The 22,337-nt window shown below is 33.5% G+C and overlaps 4 protein-coding genes across 7 annotated transcripts; 3 read left to right on the top strand and 1 right to left on the bottom strand.

Moving 5' to 3' along the window:
- Nucleotides 1-158: 158 nt before the first annotated feature.
- LOC108471846 (glycine-rich protein A3-like) lies at nt 159-1,848 on the bottom strand. 2 transcript variants are annotated; one of them, XM_053021583.1, is made up of 3 exons: nt 1,733-1,848; nt 781-1,067; nt 159-564 (listed from the first exon to the last, which is right to left on the bottom strand). In XM_053021583.1, exons 2-3 carry the CDS (start codon nt 1,061-1,063, stop codon nt 383-385), a joined length of 465 nt encoding a protein of 154 aa, XP_052877543.1. In that variant the 5' UTR covers nt 1,064-1,067; nt 1,733-1,848; the 3' UTR covers nt 159-382. The 2 variants fall into 2 exon arrangements, with proteins under 2 accessions (XP_052877543.1, XP_017628889.1); XM_017773400.2 differs by having other exon boundaries at nt 159-561.
- Nucleotides 1,849-4,575: 2,727 nt separating this feature from the next.
- LOC108470516 (RNA polymerase sigma factor sigB) lies at nt 4,576-8,614 on the top strand. Its single transcript, XM_017771861.2, has 8 exons — nt 4,576-4,766; nt 4,918-5,028; nt 6,010-6,197; nt 6,569-7,174; nt 7,261-7,491; nt 7,594-7,734; nt 7,852-8,052; nt 8,167-8,614. Exons 2-8 carry the CDS (start codon nt 4,950-4,952, stop codon nt 8,455-8,457), a joined length of 1,737 nt encoding a protein of 578 aa, XP_017627350.1. The 5' UTR covers nt 4,576-4,766; nt 4,918-4,949; the 3' UTR covers nt 8,458-8,614.
- A 423-nt stretch (nt 8,615-9,037) lies between these two features.
- On the top strand, nt 9,038-12,618 carry LOC108470578 (chromo domain-containing protein LHP1). Its single transcript, XM_017771930.2, has 7 exons — nt 9,038-9,665; nt 9,850-9,875; nt 9,981-10,067; nt 10,162-10,941; nt 11,767-11,827; nt 11,921-12,125; nt 12,312-12,618. Exons 1-6 carry the CDS (start codon nt 9,357-9,359, stop codon nt 11,966-11,968), a joined length of 1,311 nt encoding a protein of 436 aa, XP_017627419.1. The 5' UTR covers nt 9,038-9,356; the 3' UTR covers nt 11,969-12,125; nt 12,312-12,618.
- A 433-nt stretch (nt 12,619-13,051) lies between these two features.
- Nucleotides 13,052-20,821, top strand: LOC108473729 (4-hydroxy-tetrahydrodipicolinate reductase 2, chloroplastic-like). 3 transcript variants are annotated; one of them, XM_053021582.1, is made up of 10 exons: nt 13,052-13,461; nt 13,616-13,716; nt 13,824-16,078; nt 16,778-17,015; nt 17,324-17,457; nt 17,550-17,624; nt 18,025-18,126; nt 18,319-18,428; nt 18,526-18,613; nt 18,930-20,821. In XM_053021582.1, exons 3-10 carry the CDS (start codon nt 15,875-15,877, stop codon nt 18,996-18,998), a joined length of 1,020 nt encoding a protein of 339 aa, XP_052877542.1. In that variant the 5' UTR covers nt 13,052-13,461; nt 13,616-13,716; nt 13,824-15,874; the 3' UTR covers nt 18,999-20,821. The 3 variants fall into 3 exon arrangements, with proteins under 3 accessions (XP_052877542.1, XP_017630946.1, XP_052877541.1); XM_017775457.2 differs by lacking the exon at nt 13,616-13,716 and having other exon boundaries at nt 15,868-16,078; XM_053021581.1 differs by lacking the exon at nt 13,616-13,716.
- The last annotated feature ends 1,516 nt before the right edge of the window (nt 20,822-22,337 follow it).

Below are 22,337 nucleotides of genomic sequence, written 5' to 3'. Positions count from 1 at the left end.
CAAAAAGAAATTTCAAATCCCATTATAAAAAAAATTATCAAATTCAAACCCAAAAAGTGATTTATAACTCTTACCTGTTTATTGCAAAGGCTATTTTCATAAAAAAAAATGATATTAGAGACGGCAATTCTAAATATATACAAAACAGAATATTAAGATTTATATGATAAAAAATATTAATGTATTAAAAATCATAAATATACATAATAATTTAAACAATATGAAAAAAAATTACGAAAATACAAACACCAAGAATAAGGACTTTATGCACTCTAGCCCTGGCTAATGCATAGGGTAAAAAAGATGATATGCAACTCCTCTTCCAATGGAACCAATTCATTCATATACAAAAGCAAGTATGCATATGTATGTGTGCAAAGAATTACTTCCACTTCTTGTATCGATACCCACCATGCTTGCCATACATGCCATGCTTCCCGTGCTTAAATTTCCCATGTTTGAACTTTCCATGACAATGGCCATAGTAACCTCCATATGTTGCATAAGCACCATGTGCCATATAGTGAGGGTGAGCCCCATATGCACCACTACTACCAACACCTGCTGTAAATTTTAACTCTTCAACTTAAATGGTGATATATGATAGAAAGCCAAGTTTTTTTTCTAAGAAAATATTTTTTTAGAAAAAAAAGTGAAATTTTATTAGGAAACAAGCATTTAAATTTAGGTGAAATATTTTTCAATAATCATTTTCAAGAAACAAGTATATATGTATGAAATAGTCATAGGAAAATATTAATAAAGAGTTATAGAGCATACCAGGATAATTAGTTGGTGGGTAAACTATCGGAGTTTGTCCTATTGATCCTGGAGGAGGATATCCTGGAGGAGGAGGAGGAGGAGGAGGATATCCCCCAGGTGAAGGATATGTTGTAGTGATCGGTGGAGGGTATCCATTGGGAGGAGGATATCCCACACCATGAGAAGGATATCTTACTAGTGGAGGATATCCGGCCGGTGGGTACCCACTGGGAGAAGGATATCCTTGTGGTGGGTAGGGATAAGATCCAGGTGAAGCATAATAATTTTTTTTACCTCCCATGTTTCTTTAAATTAATGAACGAGAATAAATGTTTTATTACAAGATTAAAAAATTAAAAAATATATTTTAAAATAAATAAAAAAATTAACATATTAAAAAGATCATACACACAACTTAAGATGCTACAATTTTCAAGTAATTCATATTTAAACTACAATACTATACTCAAATTATGATATATATATATATATATATATGCATGAAAATAATATAATACTACATTTATTGCCATCTATATGGATGCTTCTTTGTTCAAGAAAGATTCATACACATACACGTATACATTTATGCCATGTGCATGGATGTAAATAAAGGATCCCAAGACAAATACATACATGCATGTCCACATTAATTCATACGTAAAAAAACATGCATAGGCCTTTTGGCAACAATATTTGACAAGCCATACATGGACATGAATATCTGTATATACCATACATGATTGAACACGTTTATACATGCAAACAATCAATCATGAACCATTCTATTCAATCATGAATGGAAATTAACCCCATGGATATAATACAATATCAAAAAAAATTTACCATGAAATCACCCCCAAATGCTAAAAGATTACATGAAGAATTCAAAAAATAAAATAAAATGAAAGGTTATAATTCAAAAAATAAAGGAAAAGGAAAGATTACATGAATGACAGATTAAGATTACCTGCAGATTCTTTGGAACCTAAACTATTCTCATTTGGCTTTGAAAAGAAAATAAATGATAGAAATGATTTTATAGAGGGAGAGAGTTCCTTCGATTTCGTCCCATTAATTTAGCACATCTGTTTAAATGGTACAATTATAGATTTAGCCCTTTTAGCACATCCATTTTTTTAGGAACGAAGCTAGAGAAATTATTCGGGGATAAAAACACGTATATTTAATGTAAAAATAATTTTAACGAAATCCTTATAAAATATATTTTATTATTGGGAAGGTAATTCCAAACTCGAACATGATTATAAAATAGAAATGAATAATATAATATATATTGCTATTTAAATTTGAATTATTCAACCATAAGAAATTTGAGTACCAAAATATTAATTTAAATATTCTGTTTGTCACTAATATTACTCATAATAAAGTAAAGGTTTTAACATTTTAAACGTGTAAAATTACATATGTAAATTTTATACAAATTAAATATTTATTATTAAAAATTATAGTATTAATTAATATAATTAAAATAAGCATAGAATTGTTTTATATTACAAAATAAAATATAAGGTTATATGCATTAAAAAGAAAGTCAAATGCAAAATCTATATTAAATATTATAAAGGTTTATCTTACCATAATTAATGTAAAAATGTTTATTTAATTGATCGGAAATAAAAACAATTTAAGGGTTGAAAATTATAAAATTATAAAATGTCTATTGTTTTTACATTAATGACTATCATATTTAGGTTGGGTCAAAAATTGCATTTTAAGGTAAAAAATGGTGAGAATCGATATATTGAAGTTGTTGCCCAAAACGAGTTTGTTACATTTGAGGTTATGCTTGAGAGCGGGCATGATTAGGGGTATCTAAGTGGGATGAGGTCTTAGAGACCCAGTAGGTGCAAGGCTATACTGACAACTTCACAACTAATTCCTAGTTCGATGGTTCCATGATAGAGGATGTGGAAATCAGGGAGTTTGGAGTAAGGGTTGTTAGCGCTAGTGATTGTGGGCAAAGACGATGCCTAGCGCTCAACAAATTTGACGAGGACTAATGAGTAATGCTAGATGTATACTAAAATTATTTATAAAATAAACTAAAAAATTAAAGGAAAAGTTTGAATATGATTTAAGTAATATTTTGTATGTATTGTTACAAAATCTTATGTATATTTATCGGAAAAATAAACTTTTGAATATATTTTTATATTTTTAAGTTTTGGAATTTTGAATATTTAAGAAGTAAAATTAAATTGATAGAATGTCTAATGAGGGCTAGATGTGTTGAATTTTTAAAATTAGGATTAAATTGATAAAATTTATAAATATTGGAGGCTAAATTTATTAATTTGCTAATAGAAAAATACTAATAATTAAGTCACTATTTTTAAATTTTATCCTATTATTTTAATGAAAAGAATTTGAATTGATTCGCAGCAATTTACTATACTCTCTATATAGAAATTCATTAACCGAAACATGTCCAAATAATATAAAAGTGGTCAAATTTCAGTTTTAGTCCTTATATTATGTTCAAATTTCAAATTTAATTTTTAACATAGTTTTACACCTCAATTTTTATAATATTATTAGTAAGTTTAAATATTTAAGCATTCTCACACTTGTCCAAATATATAATATTTTACATTTTCTTTGATTATCTAATAATGGTCAAACTTTAGTTTTGGTCCTTAAGCTATGTTTAAAATTGAAATTTAATCTTTATACTCTATTTTATAATTAATTTAGCACATTGATGTTTATAATATCATTAATTAATCTAATTACTTTATTCGGATTAAAATGTTAACGTGAATTTTTAAGATTGTTAATAATGTTGAAATTTTCTATTAAATTTAGGTCATTCAAATGTCATTTTTTGTTAAACAACTATCGAGTGAGTTTTTTAAAAAATAAATTTAACATGTCACACTAGAGAATTTAATAGGATAATTTTAACGGTTTTAAAATAAACCTAAATATTTAAATTCAAAAATTAATATGACTAAATTCCTAAAATAGAAGTATATAGACTAAATTCCATATATATGAAAAGTATAAAGACTTGAAGCATATTTTGACTTTCAAATTTTTATTCAATAATTTGGTCGAGAAAATAATTAATCTTTGTACTCTGCATAAGTTGTAGAATTAGTCCTTATATTTTAATTTGGTCGATTTTAGTCTCTATACTTTTTTGAATTGGTCAATTTTAGTCATGTTCCAAATGGTAGCGGTTAAATTTGTTTTGTTAAATTATATAATTAATCATATATTATGCACAAAGTTGCAGATTTTGATCCATATTTTCTAATTGGATTATTTTTAGTTCAAAATTCAAAATTTTAGTAGTGACATAAAATGACAACAGTCAAATCTATTAATTAATTTTTTGTGTGAATAATAGATGAAAATAATAAAAATTAACTTAATAAGTTTAATACCAACAAGTGGTTGGACGAAGTAAAAGTGGACTTCCTTCCGAGTATTTGGGCCAAGCTCGAATTTTGTAATTGATATTATTAGGAGAGACATTACTTGAATATCACTCTGAACATGAGCAAAACTAGGTTCAAACCATAAAATAGCAGAGGACACCTATGGTTACACAAAAAAATATAATAAATTTAACAGATATAGTTTGAACAATACTGAAATTTTAAAATACTAGAAGTACAAAATTATCAGATTAAAGTATAGAGATTAAAATTTATAACTTATGAATAATTCAGGGACTAATAGCAGAATTTAACCGAGAGACTAAATTCATAACTTATGCATAATTCAAGGACTAATATGAAATTCAACCCCCCAGAAAAAGTCAGTGTCCGTTGTCTCTCTCTCAACCTCAGGCAACCCTGCTTCCCCTTATCCTCTTATTTATCACAATACATCCATTACCCTTTTTCTCAAAAGCTCTCCTTTTTCTCTGTTCTTCAATTCATTTTGTTCTTTCTTTTGATTTCCCAGCCGTGGAATCTTCTTCTTCAAAATGTCAAGCACTTAAACTTTGTACAACAAGAACAGAAACAGTAAGTCTCTTTATTTTTATATATTTTTTTCATCCTCGGGCACAACATGGAGATAATTAAATGATAACCCATTGTTTATTTTCTGAACCATATCATTGGGCTGTTAAAGAAGAAACCGAAAGTTCACTTTTTTTTTTTTTGTTTGTTTTAGTTAATATCCCAGTCAGAAGCTGGAAGGAGAGGATGTCTTGTTTATTGCCACAATTCAAGTGCCAACCTGACACTTTTTCTATCCAATTCAGAGCTCACCATTCTCACCATTGTAAGCTTTTAACTCTCAAAAATGGCTTTGTTTGAATTGGAATTCAAATGGATTGTTGCTATATATATATATATTGTTGACTTGATAGAAAGTTGGAGACTTCATTGAATCAGAACTAATTTGGGATTATGGGTTTACTTTGATTTTTGTAATAGTTTGAATTTGTATTGAAATCTAGTGACTTTATTTTATCAAGAAGTAAAATGGGTGTTCTTTGTTTTTTGTGAAAGTTTTAAGTAGCTTCTCCAGTATTGGATTTATTTCATATGTATGTACTTTTTGCTGGTTATCTCAATGCTACAAAGTCAATGGATTTATCCCAATTACAACTATGAAGGGTGTGTAGTAGTTAATCCGGTAAACTTAATTCGGTTCTGGTAGCAAATGCCTTTTATTCTTACCAGAATTCAGATAAGGTTTTACTGGATTTGTTTATTTTTTCATGTCTTAGCCACCTTTCTTTATCTGAAACGAGTGAGAGTGTAATGTGGTTATGTCACTTTTAACAATCTAAGTTGTGCCAATATTGCATTATCGCTTTGGTCTTTTTTCGTCTTAGTGGTGTTCAATGAGTATTGCCTACATTTCTAGTGTTAATGCTTTGCATAAGAGAAAAAGAGTACACTGGAACTAATGACCTTCATTTGGATTGTTTCATTTGGGCTTTAGCATTTGAGGACATAATACGGTTTGATTTTCTCTTGGTTGCCTTTGTCTTGACTTTACTTTAGCGGGCCTTTTTGTTGGCTTGTTAATTTCCGAGGATTTCGCCGTGTTCTCTGATAGAATTTGGTGTATTTGCTTGACATTATCAGTAAATGATCATAGATTATAATGAGAGTCGTTCTATTGTATCTGTAACATTACGGGATTGGGATGAAAATGGTTTGTAATGTTCTGTTGTATGTTCATTGTCCTAATTGTTAATGGTACCATTTGTCATTATTTGTTTTCTCATGATTTCTTTGCTGAACCCTGCAGCAAAACACAAAGAATCTATATGTTTCCGTTCACAATGTGTTTTATCGACCACTTCATCGACATCAACGGCAACAACGGCTGTGCTTGATGTAGAGAAGCTAAGATTACCATCTTTTGAAGCTCATTCGAATTCAGTTGTGACGGATAGACCATGGACATATACAGGGGCAACTGGTCCACCTTCCGAGGTCAGTCTTGTTATTTTGAGTATATAATGTCGAGAATAAGAGCGGAAAATTGCGGGGTATTTACTATTGAACTTCCGAAATTGACATGTTTTCTTCCTTTCTCGAGTTCATTACCCATAGATAAACTTATTTATATGAAGATCATTCTAGACAATGAGCCAGTAATGTTCAGGTAAACTTCATATTGTATATGAACATCATGCATTTAAAAATCGAGACTATTCATTATCTCTGGATGATAGTCACTTCTAAATTCTCTTTTAGTTTCTTCATTACGGGTGACCAAGTTCGGTTTACTACAAATTTTGGTGCTTGTTTTGATGTCATACTATGAAGTGTGTGTGAGAGTTATAATTTCGTTGTCTTTGCAGGCAAGCTTCGGAGCAACTTTAGCAACTGAAAATCTTCTTACAAGTGATGAGGCTGTAATTGCTGCTGCTGCTGCTGAAGCAGTAGCTCTTGCACGAGCAGCTGCTAAGGTTGCTAAGGATGCTGCCATTATGGTTAAGAATCACAGTTCAGCCAAAACAGAAATGAAATCTCCAGGGTCATCTGCAACCGATACTTTAACATCAAAGTGGGGTCTGTTTACTGAAGCAGAGAGGGCTGGTATTGTTGGAGATTACGTCTCGGATGAACTTGAAATGGAAGAAGATGATTTTGAGCAAAATTCCACAAAAGAATCTGATGAACTAGAGCCCACAAATGAAGAACTTAAACTTCTTGAGGAACAATTATCCCGAAGTATAGCAGTGAGGTCAAATCGCCAACCTGAACGAAAAGCTAAAAGAACGAGAGCAGCTGAGAAGGCAGCTACCAACGTTGTTTCAGTGAAGTCCGGTTCTACCAACAGAAAACGGCGTGGTGCTTTACAAGATATAGACTACTCTGATCCACTGCGTTACTTGAGAGGGACTACCAACACTTCCAAGCTTCTCACTGCTAATGAAGAACTTGAGTTGTCGGAAGGAATACAGGTATGATGAATCGACAGGCATTTCTGAATGTGAAGCTCATCTTCTTTGTTTTGTACATAAATTTGCCATCTTATAAATGACTTCAGGACTTGCTAAAACTGGAAGTACTCCATGAGGAGCTTGCGGAGCGCTGTGGGCGACCACCTACATTTGCACAATGGGCTGCTGCTGCTGAAGTTGATCGGAAGACCCTTCGGGAACGCTTGAATTATGGCACAATTTGCAAGGACAAAATGATTAAAAGCAACATACGGCTTGTTATTTCGATTGCAAAAAATTATCAGGGGGCTGGAATGAATCTTCAAGATCTTGTTCAGGTATGTGATCTCCAGCATGCTGCTGAACAAGTTGACTTTATTGTGAAAATAGCTGATTTAGCATACGCTTTAGTGTCTGAATCTTGAGTGATTCACTCACAGGAAGGATGCCGAGGCCTTATAAGAGGTGCCGAGAAATTTGATGCTTCTAAAGGCTTCAAGTTCTCAACTTATGCGCATTGGTGGATTAAACAAGCTGTACGGAAGTCTCTATCCGATCAGTCAAGGACAATTCGCTTGCCGGTAAGTTCTAAACTGTTCTGGTCCTAAATTCATCGCCCTTTGCGATAAATGTAATCATTATCGAAGTAAAAAAGGCCAAATCTGTAACTTTCTCAACCTTTTTTTCCGGTTTTACAGTTTCACATGGTTGAGGCAACATACAGAGTGAAGGAGGCTAGAAAGCAGTTGTACAGCGAAAATGGAAGACAGCCTGACAATATCGAAGTTGCGGAGGCAACAGGACTCTCCATGAAGAGGCTCACTGCTGTTCTACTTGCACCAAAGGCTCCGAGATCTCTAGATCAAAAGATTGGGATAAACCAAAACCTTAAACCATCGGTCCGTCCTATTTCACATGCAGCAATTACTATTCCTTTCTCCCATTTTTAAACTGTCATCGATACGGCACATTTCTATTTCGTTCTAACGGGACCACATTATTTTCTTGTCCAGGAAGTAATCGCGGATCCCGAAGCAGATTCAGCTGAAGATATCTTGCTGAAACAGTTCATGAAGAAGGATCTGGAGAAGGTATTGGACAGTCTGAGTCCAAGGGAAAGGCAAGTGATTAGATGGAGGTTCGGAATGGAAGATGGAAGGATGAAAACATTGCAAGAAATCGGGGAGTCGATGGGTGTAAGCAGGGAAAGAATCCGGCAAATTGAGCTATGCGCTTTTCGGAAATTGAAGAACAAAAGGAGAACAAAACATCTACAGCAATATTTACTTTCATATGCCTCATAGATACTTTCATTTCTTTCCTTCTAGTTTTCCTTTTTCATTCCTACAAGTTCAGAGAAAACATGCAATTTTTTTTACTGTATCAAACATAAAATCCAGGTACTAATAACATTTTTTCTCATTAATTATCAAATGTAGATGAAAGTAATGTTTGATTCAACTTTCTAGGATTGTTGGCAATGTTGAAAATAATAATATAAATCAATAGATAATTAAAGTAGTCATTAAGGATGATTTTGATCAATTGAGTTTTAACTTAATTGGTATAACGCATTGATTTGAAAGTACGAATGATTAAAAGAATTATATAAAATTCACTTAATTCTTTTAAAGTTTTTCTTTTCACTATAATAATTTTATGGTTATCAAAATTTAATTGGATTGATCGGCTAAATTGAGATTTGATGATCTATAATTGATAAAAATTTGATTGAATTACTAAAATCCAATCGAAATAGTTAAAGAGTGTATGGATATAGATAGTAGTAGAAGTTGTATAAAAATTTAAACTAATTTATAAAAGATATTTAAAGATATTTTTTCTATTTTTAAAATTGAATTTTCATTATTGAAGAAATTAAATAAAAAAACTAAAAATCTACTCGGTTTGACTAGACTAGAGATCTAATTCTTACAACATCGATAAATTCTAGTAAAAAAAGAGCAAGGTTTTGGCGGAAACAATTGGGAAGGCGGCAAAGGCAGGATATCCAAATCAGAAAACTTAATATTTTAGACTATGAAAAGATCATAGAATCCGGGTTTTATCAGTGAACTCGGGTCTAATTCCCCCAAAAGCAAAACCCTTTTATTTCTCGTTTCTTCAGCTCAAAAATTCACTGCAAAAAAACAAAAGAGAAGGGTTTTTACTTGAGTTGGGATTTTGGGTTTTTGTTTTAGAAATGAAAGGAGGAAGGAAAAGGGTGTCTCAGAGTGAAGGAGGAGGAAGAGGGGGTAGTGTGAAAGAGAAGAAAAAGGGAGGGACTGAAGAGGAAATAGTTGGAACTGAAGGACTTGGGGAGAAAAAGGAAGAAGAAGAGGAGCAAGAGGAGGAAGAAGATGATGATGATGAGGATGAAGAAGAAGAAGAAGAAGAGGAAGAAGAAGAAGGAAAAGAAGGAGAAAATGGGGAAAGGAAAGAAGATGAAAGAACTAAGCTTGATGATGGGTTCTTTGAGATTGAAGCTATTCGTCGTAAAAGGGTTCGAAAGGTACGATTTTGCTTTAATGGTTATTTTTTGGGTCAATTTTCTATTGGACCAAACAGACAGCTCAACTGGGTTCTTTTGTATTCAAAATTTAAGATGCCAAATGGGGGGGGGGGGTTGGATTCTTTTTATTAGGTTGTTTTTAGCTTCAGTTGTTGCTAATTATAAGTGTGTTTATGTATGATAGGGTCAGCTTCAATATCTCATCAAATGGTGAGTACCCTTTCCCTGAGTATCCTTCTTTTTGTTTTTGGTTTGGCTTTAGACTGTATGAGCTGTTCTCTTAAGAAATTGGTAATGAAATTATTGATTTTGAAGGCGTGGATGGCCGGAAACTGCAAATACATGGGAGCCATTGGAGAATCTACAGTCTTGTTCTGACGTAATTGATGCATTTGAGGAAAGGTAAGGTTTCACTGGTTTCGTTCAAATAAGGTGGACATAATCAATTTGTCTTTTTCCACATAAGCATGTACTTAATTTCATTTCGGGTTTGAAGCTTGCGTTCAGGGAAGCATAGTCGAAAGCGAAAACGCAAGTATGGTGGTCCTCATACACAGTCCAAGAAGAAGCAGCCTTGTTCTTCTGGTTCTACATATAATGCGACTGGTCTTGAACTTGGTGTTGTTGATAAGACTCCCTTGGTTCCCTTTGACAATTCCGGTATTGCTGATCTTTCTGCTTCAAGTACAGTTATAGTGTTGGCACGAGAAGGAGAGCGTAATGGAAATAGCAGCAATGTCAGAAGAGCTAAAAGAGTTAAGGATAACAGTTCTGCAAACGGTTCAAAAAAAGTTGACGAGACAAAGGATGAAAATGATTATGATACCAAGCTTAGTGAGCTAAAAGGTGCATTGTCTTCTAAAGGGGGCAATACAGATAAGCTTGCAATTCGGTTTCAAGAAGGCAAAGCTTCTGAAGGTGATGGGCCTGTAAATGGGTTACAAAAGGTTGATCGTGGGGAATCAGTTCAGAGTGATCGTCGCACAGGAGCTAAAAGGAGGAAGTCTGGTTCTGTTAAGAGGTTTACACAGGATCCAGCCTCATCTGGACCTAATTTGACTCAAAATGCTACAAATGTCCATGTTGGCTATGCAATTACAGATGCAGAGATGGAAATTGTAAATCTTGGTTTAGCAGCAGACGGTTCGAGTCATAGGTCCCCGATTGATAATTCTTTAAATGTACCTGTCATAACCAAGATCCTCAAGCCTGTAGGATTTTCGGCTTCTGTATCAGCTAATACTCAAGATGTGTCAGTAACCTTCTTGGCACTCAGGTTTGTTACAAACTCTATTTCAACCACCTTTGAACCAAATGAATCTTGCAGCTATATTTTGAGCAATGCTATGATTTTTCGTTCTCTTTTTTTATAAGAAGTAAATGGAATGCAAATAACTTGCAAAAATGTAAGATTGCTTGCCTTTGTACCTTAATTGGCCGACTTATCATGTCTTGAAATCATATCTACACATTGCTTAGTACCTTTTAGGCTGAAGCTTCTAGCTTTCAACATATACGCCCATTCAGATCATAATAAATTTAATTTCTCTAAAAAAGTTCTAAAGTTTTAGTTCAGCTGACTTCAAAATAATTTTGCTTTGCTATTGGCGTGTGGTGTTATTGGATTGAAGTCTGGTTCTTGCTTGTGTGAGTTATCAACTTATCATTTTGCGATGTATTAACACTTAATGTGCTTTCATATCCCTCTTTAGAGTTTTGGTGGTTGTTGGAGCATTCTTTAGTTCTGGTTTATCTTTAGTTCTCAATTTTGGAGAATGTCCTACACTTCATAAGCACTATGTGCTGATTGAGTATGTATGACATGATAATTCCTTTTGGCTTTTGGAATATATTTTTTACCTTCAAATAACTTTTTGTTTCACTCCCTAGAATTTTATTTATGAGAAATTGATAATGCTATCACTTGTGGCCCCTAACATAGCAAGTAATTTTAAGACATGAACCGCTAGAATGCTCAAGTTTTTAGCTTGCTGATCTTAGATGTGATTCTGTTGTTGTAGTCTCTGAGAATCCTCAAATTAATGCTGCACTTTCTTGAAGTTCATGTCAATGATAAATTTTGTTCATCACATTTTGACAGGTCCGATGGAAAAGAAGTTATGGTGGACAACCAATATCTTAAAGCTAACAATCCACTGCTGGTAATGGATCATTTTCTTGCCTGATCTTTTCCTTCATTAAGTTGACTTAAAGAGCTGACAATTCTTGCTCTTTTTTTTTTTCTTCCATTGCAGTTAATCAGCTTCTATGAGCAACATCTTAAGTATAGCCCTCCATCTTGATCACCTAGGCGTATTTAGTGTATTGATGAAGCTGAAGGCCGCCATATTCATTTTGTTTGTGTATGCATTGTTGTAACTCTATTACATTAGTCGCAGAAGATAAGAGCAGGATAAGCAAGAGCTCTCATTTTCAAGTGCCAAGCTGACTGATATAACGGTAGCCCTCTCTTATAACTACCATTAGTGTGCCTTAATTGGACATATAGCGTGGTTATAATTACCATTAGTGTTGCTTAATTGGACATTTAAGGTTCTTATAACTACCATCAAACTTTCCTCATATAAAGTGTGATGAAGCTCACTTGAAATACCGCTTTTTTTTTTGTCTTTTTTCTCCATGTAGACCACACAAGGAGCTTGGCCTGGTGAAGAAACCTATTTTTTGTGCTGAATTTTACTATGAGCATATTTGCCTGCGATGGTAGGGTCGTTCCCTTGGTATCCTATACCTAGCAAGATTGCGTTGTATGGAGTCCTATGCTGTATTAGTTTGTTTTTAGTGAATATATATTTTTCCCATTTGCAATCAGAAGTTACATTTCTAGTAGATTTAAGAAGATATGTTCTTTTTTTTGTAATTTATCATAGGGTTAATGCAACTATTTGCCTTTCAAAAGTAGCATCCAATTATCATTTTGGTATCTAAAGAATTTTTTGTATCAGTTTGGTAGTTGAAGTTTTTAATCAGGTATCACTTTTTTCACACGTTGACTCCGTTTAAAAGTAGTCAGTTTGCCACTTAAATTAAACTGTTGCCTAATACGTGTTTAGACGCGAGTTTGAACAGATAATTAAACAAAAACAACAATAGAAAAAGGGAGATTTGCATACAATCACTTGTTAATGCAGTTTGAGAAAATAATTTTATTCTATGTAGACTTGTTCAATGCAAGACCACAATGATGGTTTTATTTCAATCTTACGAAAGTTTAATTTCTCACAAATAAAGCTTAAGAATATAGTGCAATAATACAAATAAAAAATCAGCACAACACTCCTTCAATTGATACATCTTCTCCATGTGTGTTGTCTATTTATAGGTTTAATATAATAATTTATTTGATCAGGATAGTTGAAGATAAACTCTTCTTCTTTAATAATGTATTTTTCTAATAAATACTTTAGCCTTTTTTAAAAAAAAATAGAAGGTTATATAGTTTTGTTGAAATTATGAGGGGTCTCATTATTTGACCCAAATTAATCCAATAACCCGTATACGATTACAAGCCATATCGGGTTTGCAAGCCTGAGGGCTACATTTACAAACTGCTATTTGAGACGAAAAGAGAGTCCTTTTGATCAAAACTCCAATCTTGAATGTACAAAATTCGTAAGCCACTCTCAAGGGTTTTGGGTTTTTAAGCTTTCCATTCCTCCTAATTTATTCCTCTTCTTGGTCGCCTTGCCTGCGCCTAGTTATCGCCATTTCTGCTTCTTTCCAGGCTCCACTCAAGGCTTCAATTTATTTCGAAGGAAATCCAAATTCATTACAGGTCAGCTAAACCTTCAATTTACAAGCCATATGTAATCATGTTTCCATTTTTTTTCGTGTTTTTAATTTTGGGTCTCTGCAAGATTTGTTCTTTTTGGGGTTTTGAATTCTTTTTATTGTTATGTTTAGTTAATCCTTGAATTTATGTTGTTTAGAGATGGTGAATTTAACAGAAGTAATATAGTTGATGTCAGTATTCATGTCAGTAGAAGAAATGATTAGAAGAGTTAATTATAACAAGAGAAATGGAAATAAGGTACAATTCACTGCGTTAAAAACAGTACATTTTCATTGAACAAAACTCCATCAGTAGGGTTATCTTTGTCGATATATTTATGGATGAATGCCTTCAATTCTGGACAGTTTTCTATCTCAAGAATCTTTAAGGCTGCGAAGTCAACAGTAGAATCTTCATGGCAAAATCCAATGAGTTTCTGAAGATCTTTCAATTTGAGGGAGTTCAATCGAGGGAAGCAAATTAATCCTCTGTTTTAGAATGCTTCTTTGATCTGCTTCTCCATTGATATTATCTCCTGCATGCATTTGCATTCACTTACTTCCAAGCATTTGAGCTGCTGCAAATATTTAATCATGGAGTCGGATACCACATGCTTTATGTGAGCGCAACCCTCAATGATCAAGCTTGTCAAATTTTGAGTTGAACAAAATGCTTGGGGAAGCCATATTCTTTCAATGCCAATTGAGGATAGTTTCAACTTCTCTAGCTTAGGAAACAATATCTGCACAGCATACTTATTTACTTACCAAATCTAATCTTATTGAGTGAAAATTCAAAAAGAGCTCCTTAATATGATATTTTCATTAGCTCCAATAATACACAAAATATTATAATATTTATAATAGTTCATATAATTGAGTTTAAACAAAACATTATGAAATTATAATAATTTGTCTAAATTGACAATGTCTTGTGTAATTGAATAATATTTTGCATAATTATAATAACGCAAAATATTACATAAATTGTAATAATTTGTGTAATTGAGTATTGTTTTGCATGATTGAGTAATTTCTGTAATTATAGTAGTGTGTTGTGTAATTAGAGTTGAAGAAAGGCTTATTTTAAGAAGCTCACCTAGAATTTCTTCTTATTAAATTCGAATTTTTCAAATGCTATAAAAGGAAACCAAATATTGTTTTTAGTTTTTATGATTGTAAGTTTCCATATAACATATACAAGAAATTATCTATATATATGTGAGTATTAATTGTCATTCAATATAGACAAAAGCTGAATTTGTAAGAAGGAAAGCATTACATGATACTCTGTTATTTTTTCTTTGTGGGGGGTATAAACTCATTGTGTTCTATTCATCTTTGCTTTTTCTGGTTGACTATTTTCCTATACGTTATATAAAAGCCTTAACTTAAATTAACAAAATTGGAAATGCATGCACTTGAAGAAGGAAAAAATATTAAATACCTTTTGGTTGAAAAGGGCAGTTTCTGGTGGAGATATGAAAGTCGAACCGCTGTTGCTTTAGCAAAAGTTAATGAGGTTTAGTAAAAGTTAACGAGGTTGAAGAAATTCGATTTTGCTAACAACATTATTACCTTTAATGATATATTGGATCATCGCACCATTTTGGATATGCAGATTCTTCAACTGCTGAAAATAATTCCAAACTTCTGATTCATCTAACAAAATCTCCACACCTTTCACTTTATCTATATATACATTTTCAGCTTTCTTAAATAAAACTTTGACTCCAGTATTAAGAAAGCTAATGCTTGTCTGTAGGCTAAAGCTTTAGTGTTCTGGCGTATTCACGAACCCAACCCCAATTCCAATCCCAATGCTATTCTTCTCCAATGAAAATAATGTATCTTTGCAACTTTTCAAAGGAGAAGTCTTTGGGTATAAATTGGCATTAGCGATATGATTAATAGGGATATATTTAAATGTAGAGAAAGCCATGGTAGAAAGGATTTCTTTTTCTTTTTTTTTGTTGAGTAAAAAGGTTCTTTTATACTTGAGAATAAACAAAAGACTATTGCTGTTAGAAGAACGTAGTAATAAACTATGTTGTTTTTGTTATAATTGTTTCCACCGATTTGCCTTTGGGAAATTAATATTGTTTAAATATTCATTTGGCTTCGTAATATTGAACTTTGATTCTGTTTACCTACCAAACCAGCTATGGTCAACATGGTATATTTGCATTCTTTTTGAGTATCATCATATATTTTTATTTCCCTTACCTTTGTGCTTTGCGATGTGCAAACGTAGTGAATTCATGTTTGTGTTTATATGCATAAGTTGATTAACTTTTATCTATGATAGCATACAAGAACATTCATGATTTGCTTCTATTAAATTAATAAACTCTAGACTTTTACTTTTTATCTAATCAAACCGTATTCATTTTTTCCTTCATTTTCACAGTTCAAAAATGGCTTCCCTCCTTAAGGCCTCGTCCAACGTACTTCGGTCCGAGAAGTTACCTTTCTTGTCCAGAAGCAAGACAAGACAAGGTGTTGTTCCAAAGAAAGTAACATTTCGTTTGGTTCCTATCGCATTATGCTTGTCTACGTCGATTGGAACTGTTGAACATGACCTGAGATCTAATTCTCCAGACATTGCCATCCCAATCATGGTACCCATTTTTCTTTTCTCTGTTAAAAGGAGAAAAAAAAGTTGAAATTTTCAGTTGGATTTATCTCTATGTGGTGTATGTTGCCAATGTGTTTGGTCATAAGTGAGTAAAGCTTTAAATCGATCAATGGCAAGGAAGAGTCTTTTTCTATATGGGCATTTTGATTTTGTGTGTATTTTACCAACAGAACTTTAACTTTTAACATCTTTGTCACACGGATTTGGGGTTTGGTGACTTGACATGTAGATAGATAACAACTTTGGGGGTGGACAAGATTAGATCATCTACTTTGCTTAGCTGTGTTAATATGAGCATTTGCTATGGGGAATGGACTGGGGATTACTGAAAGTTATTTCAGTTTGTTCTGGCTATTCTAATAGCTATTTTTTTGGATTCTGATTACTAAGAGTGAAAGAAGTTCTCCTTAAGAGTAGGATTTAACTAAACATAACTAAAATGCCATATTAATTGGCAGTGAGTATTATTGTAAGTATGTATTATGGTTTGATCCCACATATATTATCAACCTTTTCATCTATGACAATTGTCATTTATTGTTTCTATGTCTTTACTTTCTCAGCTTGGTTGCTCTTCTGAATTTTACCTTGTTAATCTTGCTAAATGGTATGAGAAGATAGGTTAACAGATAACATTGTTTAACGTTCACCCCATTGCTTGCTGTTCCTTTTCCTGCTGCAGGTAAATGGTTGTACTGGAAAAATGGGAAAGTCTGTTATCCAAGCAGCAGATTCTGCTGGCCTTTTCGTTGTTCCTGTGTCTTTTGATGCAGAGAAGAAGTCTGGACAGACTGTTGACGTGTGCGGGAAAAAGATTCTTGTGCATGGTCTGTCTGATAGAGAAAGCATCCTTGCTTCTGTCTTTCAGGAGTATCCAAGCCTGATCGTGGTAGACTACACCGTGCCTGCCACAATTAATGGTAACCTATTCAGGAACATGCATTTAAAACTAAATCATATTCATATTTGATGAAAAAGAAACTAAAATGAACTTGAGTGAGAAACATTTCGATAGCGTGTGGAATAATGTCTCCAAAATCTGAAGTGATATTTTGTGGTGATATTCTATACTATGATTGAATTACTTTCTTCTCAGCTTATCATTAAAAAGGTTACGACTTGTTAAATAAATTTATGCATGCCATTCAAGTCCGATGTTATGATTTGATCTCTCTATTAATTTACCTTTTTAAATTGTTTATGGTATTGGGGTGTTTGATAAATATAGATAATGCTGAGCTCTATGGCAAAGTTGGAGTACCTTTTGTTATGGGCACCACTGGTGGAGACAGGGATCAACTCTATAAGACTGTTGAAGAGTCAAAGGTTTATGCTGTGATCTCGCCACAAATGGGGAAACAGGTCATCTAACCTTTCGTTAGTTGAAATACTATTTTAACTGTTGGAATTATAGATTTCCTTTTTTGGTTGCTTAATACTGATGGTTTTTTTAGGTTGTTGCATTTCTTGCAGCGATGGAGATCATGGCTGAGCAGTTTCCTGGAGCCTTCTCTGGATATTCCCTCCAGGTACTTCTTTAAATAAGGTTATTTGTTTTGGAAGTGCTTGAAAAAACAATATTTCAAATTAGGCTGATTAGGTATAACCAATAATGTTATTACTTGTAAACAATTGAGGCTGCAAAATACAACTGTTTGAAGCAATATCAAGAAGCCGGTTTGATACATTGTGAAGAAATAACACGACTTGGAGCAGTTAAGTTTTGGATCTTGCATTTGTGGATGGACTTATCCATTAGTGTTTACATACCATAGGGAATTTGTTTGTAACAAGTTTTCTTGGGCTTGTGTTTACAGTTGCTTATCTTGGTCTTTGGATATGATAGTCCTTTGGGATGCCTCTTTTTCTTAAATATTAGTGTTTTGTCATATTGGTTGCATATTGCTAATCTTCATTAATCTTGATTAGGTGATGGAGTCCCATCAAGCAGGCAAATTGGACACTTCTGGTACTGCTAAGGCTATTATTTCTTGCTTTCAGAAATTGGGGGTGTCATTTGACATGGATCAGGTGTGTGGCTCTCACATATTCTTAATTGTAATTGAAAGAGAAATCAAGTTCTTTTTTCTTATTGGTTAGGGGCTGGGGAGGGGGGTAGGAGAAGGTTGTGAGATTTTGACCCTTAGGAATGACATAAATTCCTTTATTTTATGGTTCTTTCAAGGTTTTGGACTTCTAACTTGTCTCCTTTTCTTTTTTCAGATACAAATGATCCGGGATCCCAAGCAGCAGATTGAAATGGTGGGAGTACCAGAAGAGCATCTGTCTGGTCATGCCTTTCATTTGTATCATCTAACATCACCTGATCAAACGTATTGACTTAACTTTTTCACCTATACCTTACATCTTGTTCAACATGTAACTATCAAATGACCTTTCGATGATCTCCGATTGAAAATTCTTCTGCAGAGTGTCGTTTGAGTTTCAGCATAATGTTTGTGGCAGATCGATATACGCGGAGGGAACTGTTGATGCTATACTTTTCCTTGCTAAGAAGGTGATGTTATTTATATTTCTCTTGGCAGTTTGAATCTATCCTAGTGTTTCACCGAATGTTTTTACTGTTACTGCCTTCGATTTCTGTGAACTTAAAGTTTGAGGCACTAGTGTCTCTATATTTAAATTTCAGAGAAATTGAGCATGCAGTTTGGTTAAGTTAACAATATCCGGTTGTATTTACTGCTTAAGGGTAGGGAGAGTAGCACTTAGGGATCATAATGTTCATTATAACAAATGTCATGGCGAGACTAGGGTGTTGGTTTAGTTTTATGTTCATATCAGTGTGTTTGATTGTGGATATTGTTCAAGTGCAGGTTAAGTCGAAGGCAGACAAGCGTTTATATAATATGATTGACGTATTGCGAGAAGGTAACATGAGATAAAAGATGTTTCTTATGCATTTGTTGGAATGTATTATTTCACAGCTCAAGATATCTAGAGGACATAAACGCAATTTTGATTTCAATGGTATGAGCGACTGCTGTTCTTTGCACGGTAAATATTATTGTAGCTTTCAGGTTCACTGATTCAGTCGAATAGTCATATTATTCAATTAAATAATAAAAATAGTAATTAGTTAATTAAAATATGGTTTTAAAAGATAAATTTAAGATAAATTTTATTAAAATAAAATAAACTTGATTATTTTATTAATTTTAAAATTTATTCTTTTAATGTGTTCGAATGACTAGTTTTCAATATCAATCTAATTAAATGATGTGTAAGATTTAAATCAAACAAATAATCAGATAAAATATATATATATAAAATAAGTAATATTGGAAAGGTGCGTAGACTGATTCTTTTGTTGAAATTAGGAATATTTTTAAACTAACTTATTCAAGAAAAAATTCCCCCCTTGGAACAACAATTTTAAGTCGGGGTAAAGAACTGTCTGGCAAAACAGCATAGAACAAGCATATGGTCTGTATTTTTATTAGTCATGATTATGTTTACGTAATTATGAGTAAAAAAAAATTGATATGTTGAATATTTATGATTATCGTAGAATATACATACAGTATTGCAGCAATTGGTAATTTGTCAACACTATATATAGGTTGGGAACTTTAGGACTGATTTTTGGAAAACCAGGGGAAGTCATAACTCGCTTTGGACTTTGAATGAATAGGATTAACCACATTTTGCAGCTAGCATGGGGTCTTCTCTTTTAGGCTATTTTTTAAACCCAGCAGTTTTTCTTGTTCAAGTAACCTGTTTTTAGTTCAATTTTCCAACTTTCCAGAAAGAAGATGAAAGGCAGCTTATCTTGAGTAGGAATTCTTACATAGTTCTTGGAGCCATCCAAGTTACTCCAGATGTTAATGGAGGTTCCATGGAAAATTTGTCTGGACGAGCTTTGTATAAGAAACCATTTCGGCTTTGGAAAGGCAACCACACCACCATTGCTTCTTTCAATACGAGTTCGTCCTCAATATCCTCAACCAAACCTCTTGTAGTGGCGAAGGCGTTGCCTTTTTAATAAACGACAATTCCAGCCTACCAGATAGCAGCGTGGCTGGGGATGGTAAATGCGAACACAAATGGTTCTTCTCAAGCCAGTGTGGCGGTGGAATTTGACACCAGGAAGAGTGATGAGCTAGACATGGAGGGCAACCATATTGGGTTAAATATAAACAGAATCCAGTCAACCAAGCAAGTTTCTTTAAGCAACTACGATGTTAACATTTCAGCCGGAGGTCAGGATTTAAGGGTGCATCTGTGTTATGACGGCTGAAACCTGTCAGTTTTCATTGGGGACAGCCAGACACTTGTGCTTTCTTAGCCTGTAGATCTCTCTACTTATCTTCCGCAGGAGGTTTTCATGGGATTCTTTGGTTCAACAAGCAATGAAACTGAGCTCAACTGTGTGAAATCGTGGGCGTTTTCTGATACTGATATAGGAGGAAATGGCAATCAACTGTGGGTTTGGATCATGGTTCCAGTGGCAAGTGTGGGTATATTAGTTGGGGTTGCCATTTGCTTGTGCTTGAGGAGGCTATACAAAGAGGAAGATTTAGTGGATCAAGGTGCTCAACTTCAAGGGAACATAGAACATGAGATTAAATGGTAGCAATTAAATTCATTAAGATAGGTTTTGTTATTTTTAAAATTTGATGCGGTAAATATATTATAGCATGTGTAATACTATGTCAGCTTGTTATTTCTACATATTATTATAAAAATCAATCAATAGATTTAACTATTAACGTTTGCATTAAGATTAAAATTTAAAAATATAATGATTAAAAATGATCTAGTTAGAGAATATAATTAAATCTAACTTTATCCATAATACAAAATTATAGCAAAATTGATACCATTTGGTCTCCAAAAATGGTAGTGTTTCCTCTTTTTCTACCACATCCATTTTTGCAATTGTACCGGGATACTTCCATGGCCATGGAATAGCCTTTGTAATCTCGCCTAACAAAGGAATTCCTGGAGCTTATCCCGTCCAGCATCTTGGTCTTCTCAATGCAACAAATAACAATGACAGCTAAAAGAGTTTAAGGATAACGATTCTGATGGTGTTGGAACAAAGCTTAGCAAGCAGAGTCGAAAGCTTGTGTAACAAGTCTCGTGACTTGGTGAAGAAACAAAAGCAGAAATTTGCTTAAGAACAAGAACAGAATAAGAAACAAGAAAATGGTGGAGCATATGAATGAAAGATGATGATTTTTCATTAAGAAAGAACATTGGTATATTGCCATTACATATATCAAACATTTTCCTGATGAAAGTAAGGCAAACATTACCTAAACATCACCTAACTCCACTAATTACATTGAAAATTGAAAAACTAAACTTGCACACTTAGAAAAGCTGTTTTATCAGCCCAAATGTCAACAAAATACATCAAATACATCATCAAATTAGTTCTAATTCAACCAGATTACAAAATGTGACTTGTAGTAACAAAATAAGTTGAAATTGGACAGCAACATTGAACTTCAGCTGCTGCATGTATGGCTCGACTGCATGTGCTGCATGGAGACCAGCTTTAACAGATTCTGCAAAGGGTTCAAAGAATATTGATGAGACAAAGCATGAAAATGATTATGATACCAACCTTAGTGAGCTAAAAGGTGCATTATCTTCTGAAGGGGGTAATACAGATAAGCTTGCAATTCGGTTTCAAGAAGGCAGAGCTTCTGAAGGTGATGGACAAAGGTTGACCGTGGGGAATCAGTTCAGCGTCGCACCGGAGCTAAAAGGAGGAAGTCTGGTTCTGTTAAGAGGTTTAAACAGGATCCAGCCTCTTCTGGACCTGATTTGACTCAAAATGCTACAAATGTCCATGTTGGCTATGCAATTACAGATGCAGAGATGGAAATCGTAAATCTTGGTTTAGCAGTAGACATTTCGAGTCATAGGTCCCCGATTGATAATTCTTTAAGTGTACCTGTCATAACCAAGATCCTCAAGCTTGTAGATTTTCGGCTTCCGTATCAGCCAATACTCGAGATGTGTCAGTAACCTTCTTGGCAATCAGGTTTGTTACAAACTCGATTTCAATTACCTTTGAACCGAATGAATCTCGCAGCTATATTTTGAGCACTGCTATGATTTTTCATTCTCTTTTTCTGTAAGAAGTAAATGGAATGCAAATAACTTGCAAAAATGTACGATTGCTTTCCTTTGTACCTTAATTGGCTGACGTATCATGTCTTGAAATTATATCCATGCATTGCTTAGTACCTTTTAGGCTGAAACTTCTA

Source organism: Gossypium arboreum, chromosome 11, assembly GCF_025698485.1.
Source record: "Gossypium arboreum isolate Shixiya-1 chromosome 11, ASM2569848v2, whole genome shotgun sequence".
NCBI lineage: Eukaryota > Viridiplantae > Streptophyta > Magnoliopsida > Malvales > Malvaceae > Gossypium > Gossypium arboreum.
This window is presented reverse-complemented; position numbering and strand designations above follow the sequence as displayed.

Excerpts from the sequence above, each read along its gene's own strand:
- LOC108470578 (XM_017771930.2), top strand. The coding sequence starts at position 9,357 with ATGAAAGGAGGAAGGAAAAGGGTGTCTCAGAGTGAAGGAGGAGGAAGA. Across the intron at positions 10,942-11,766 it reads GTAACCTTCTTGGCACTCAG|GTCCGATGGAAAAGAAGTTA; the intron begins GTTTGTTACAAA and ends ACATTTTGACAG. Across the intron at positions 11,828-11,920 it reads AAGCTAACAATCCACTGCTG|TTAATCAGCTTCTATGAGCA; the intron begins GTAATGGATCAT and ends CTTCCATTGCAG.
- LOC108470516 (XM_017771861.2), top strand. The coding sequence starts at position 4,950 with ATGTCTTGTTTATTGCCACAATTCAAGTGCCAACCTGACACTTTTTCT. Across the intron at positions 5,029-6,009 it reads AGCTCACCATTCTCACCATT|CAAAACACAAAGAATCTATA; the intron begins GTAAGCTTTTAA and ends TGAACCCTGCAG. Across the intron at positions 7,492-7,593 it reads ATCTTCAAGATCTTGTTCAG|GAAGGATGCCGAGGCCTTAT; the intron begins GTATGTGATCTC and ends ATTCACTCACAG.
- LOC108473729 (XM_017775457.2), top strand. The coding sequence starts at position 15,875 with ATGGCTTCCCTCCTTAAGGCCTCGTCCAACGTACTTCGGTCCGAGAAG. Across the intron at positions 17,625-18,024 it reads TCTCTGGATATTCCCTCCAG|GTGATGGAGTCCCATCAAGC; the intron begins GTACTTCTTTAA and ends AATCTTGATTAG. Across the intron at positions 18,614-18,929 it reads TACTTTTCCTTGCTAAGAAG|GTTAAGTCGAAGGCAGACAA; the intron begins GTGATGTTATTT and ends GTTCAAGTGCAG.
- LOC108471846 (XM_053021583.1), bottom strand. The coding sequence starts at position 1,063 with ATGGGAGGTAAAAAAAATTATTATGCTTCACCTGGATCTTATCCCTAC. Across the intron at positions 565-780 it reads CCCACCAACTAATTATCCTG|CAGGTGTTGGTAGTAGTGGT; the intron begins GTATGCTCTATA and ends TAAAATTTACAG.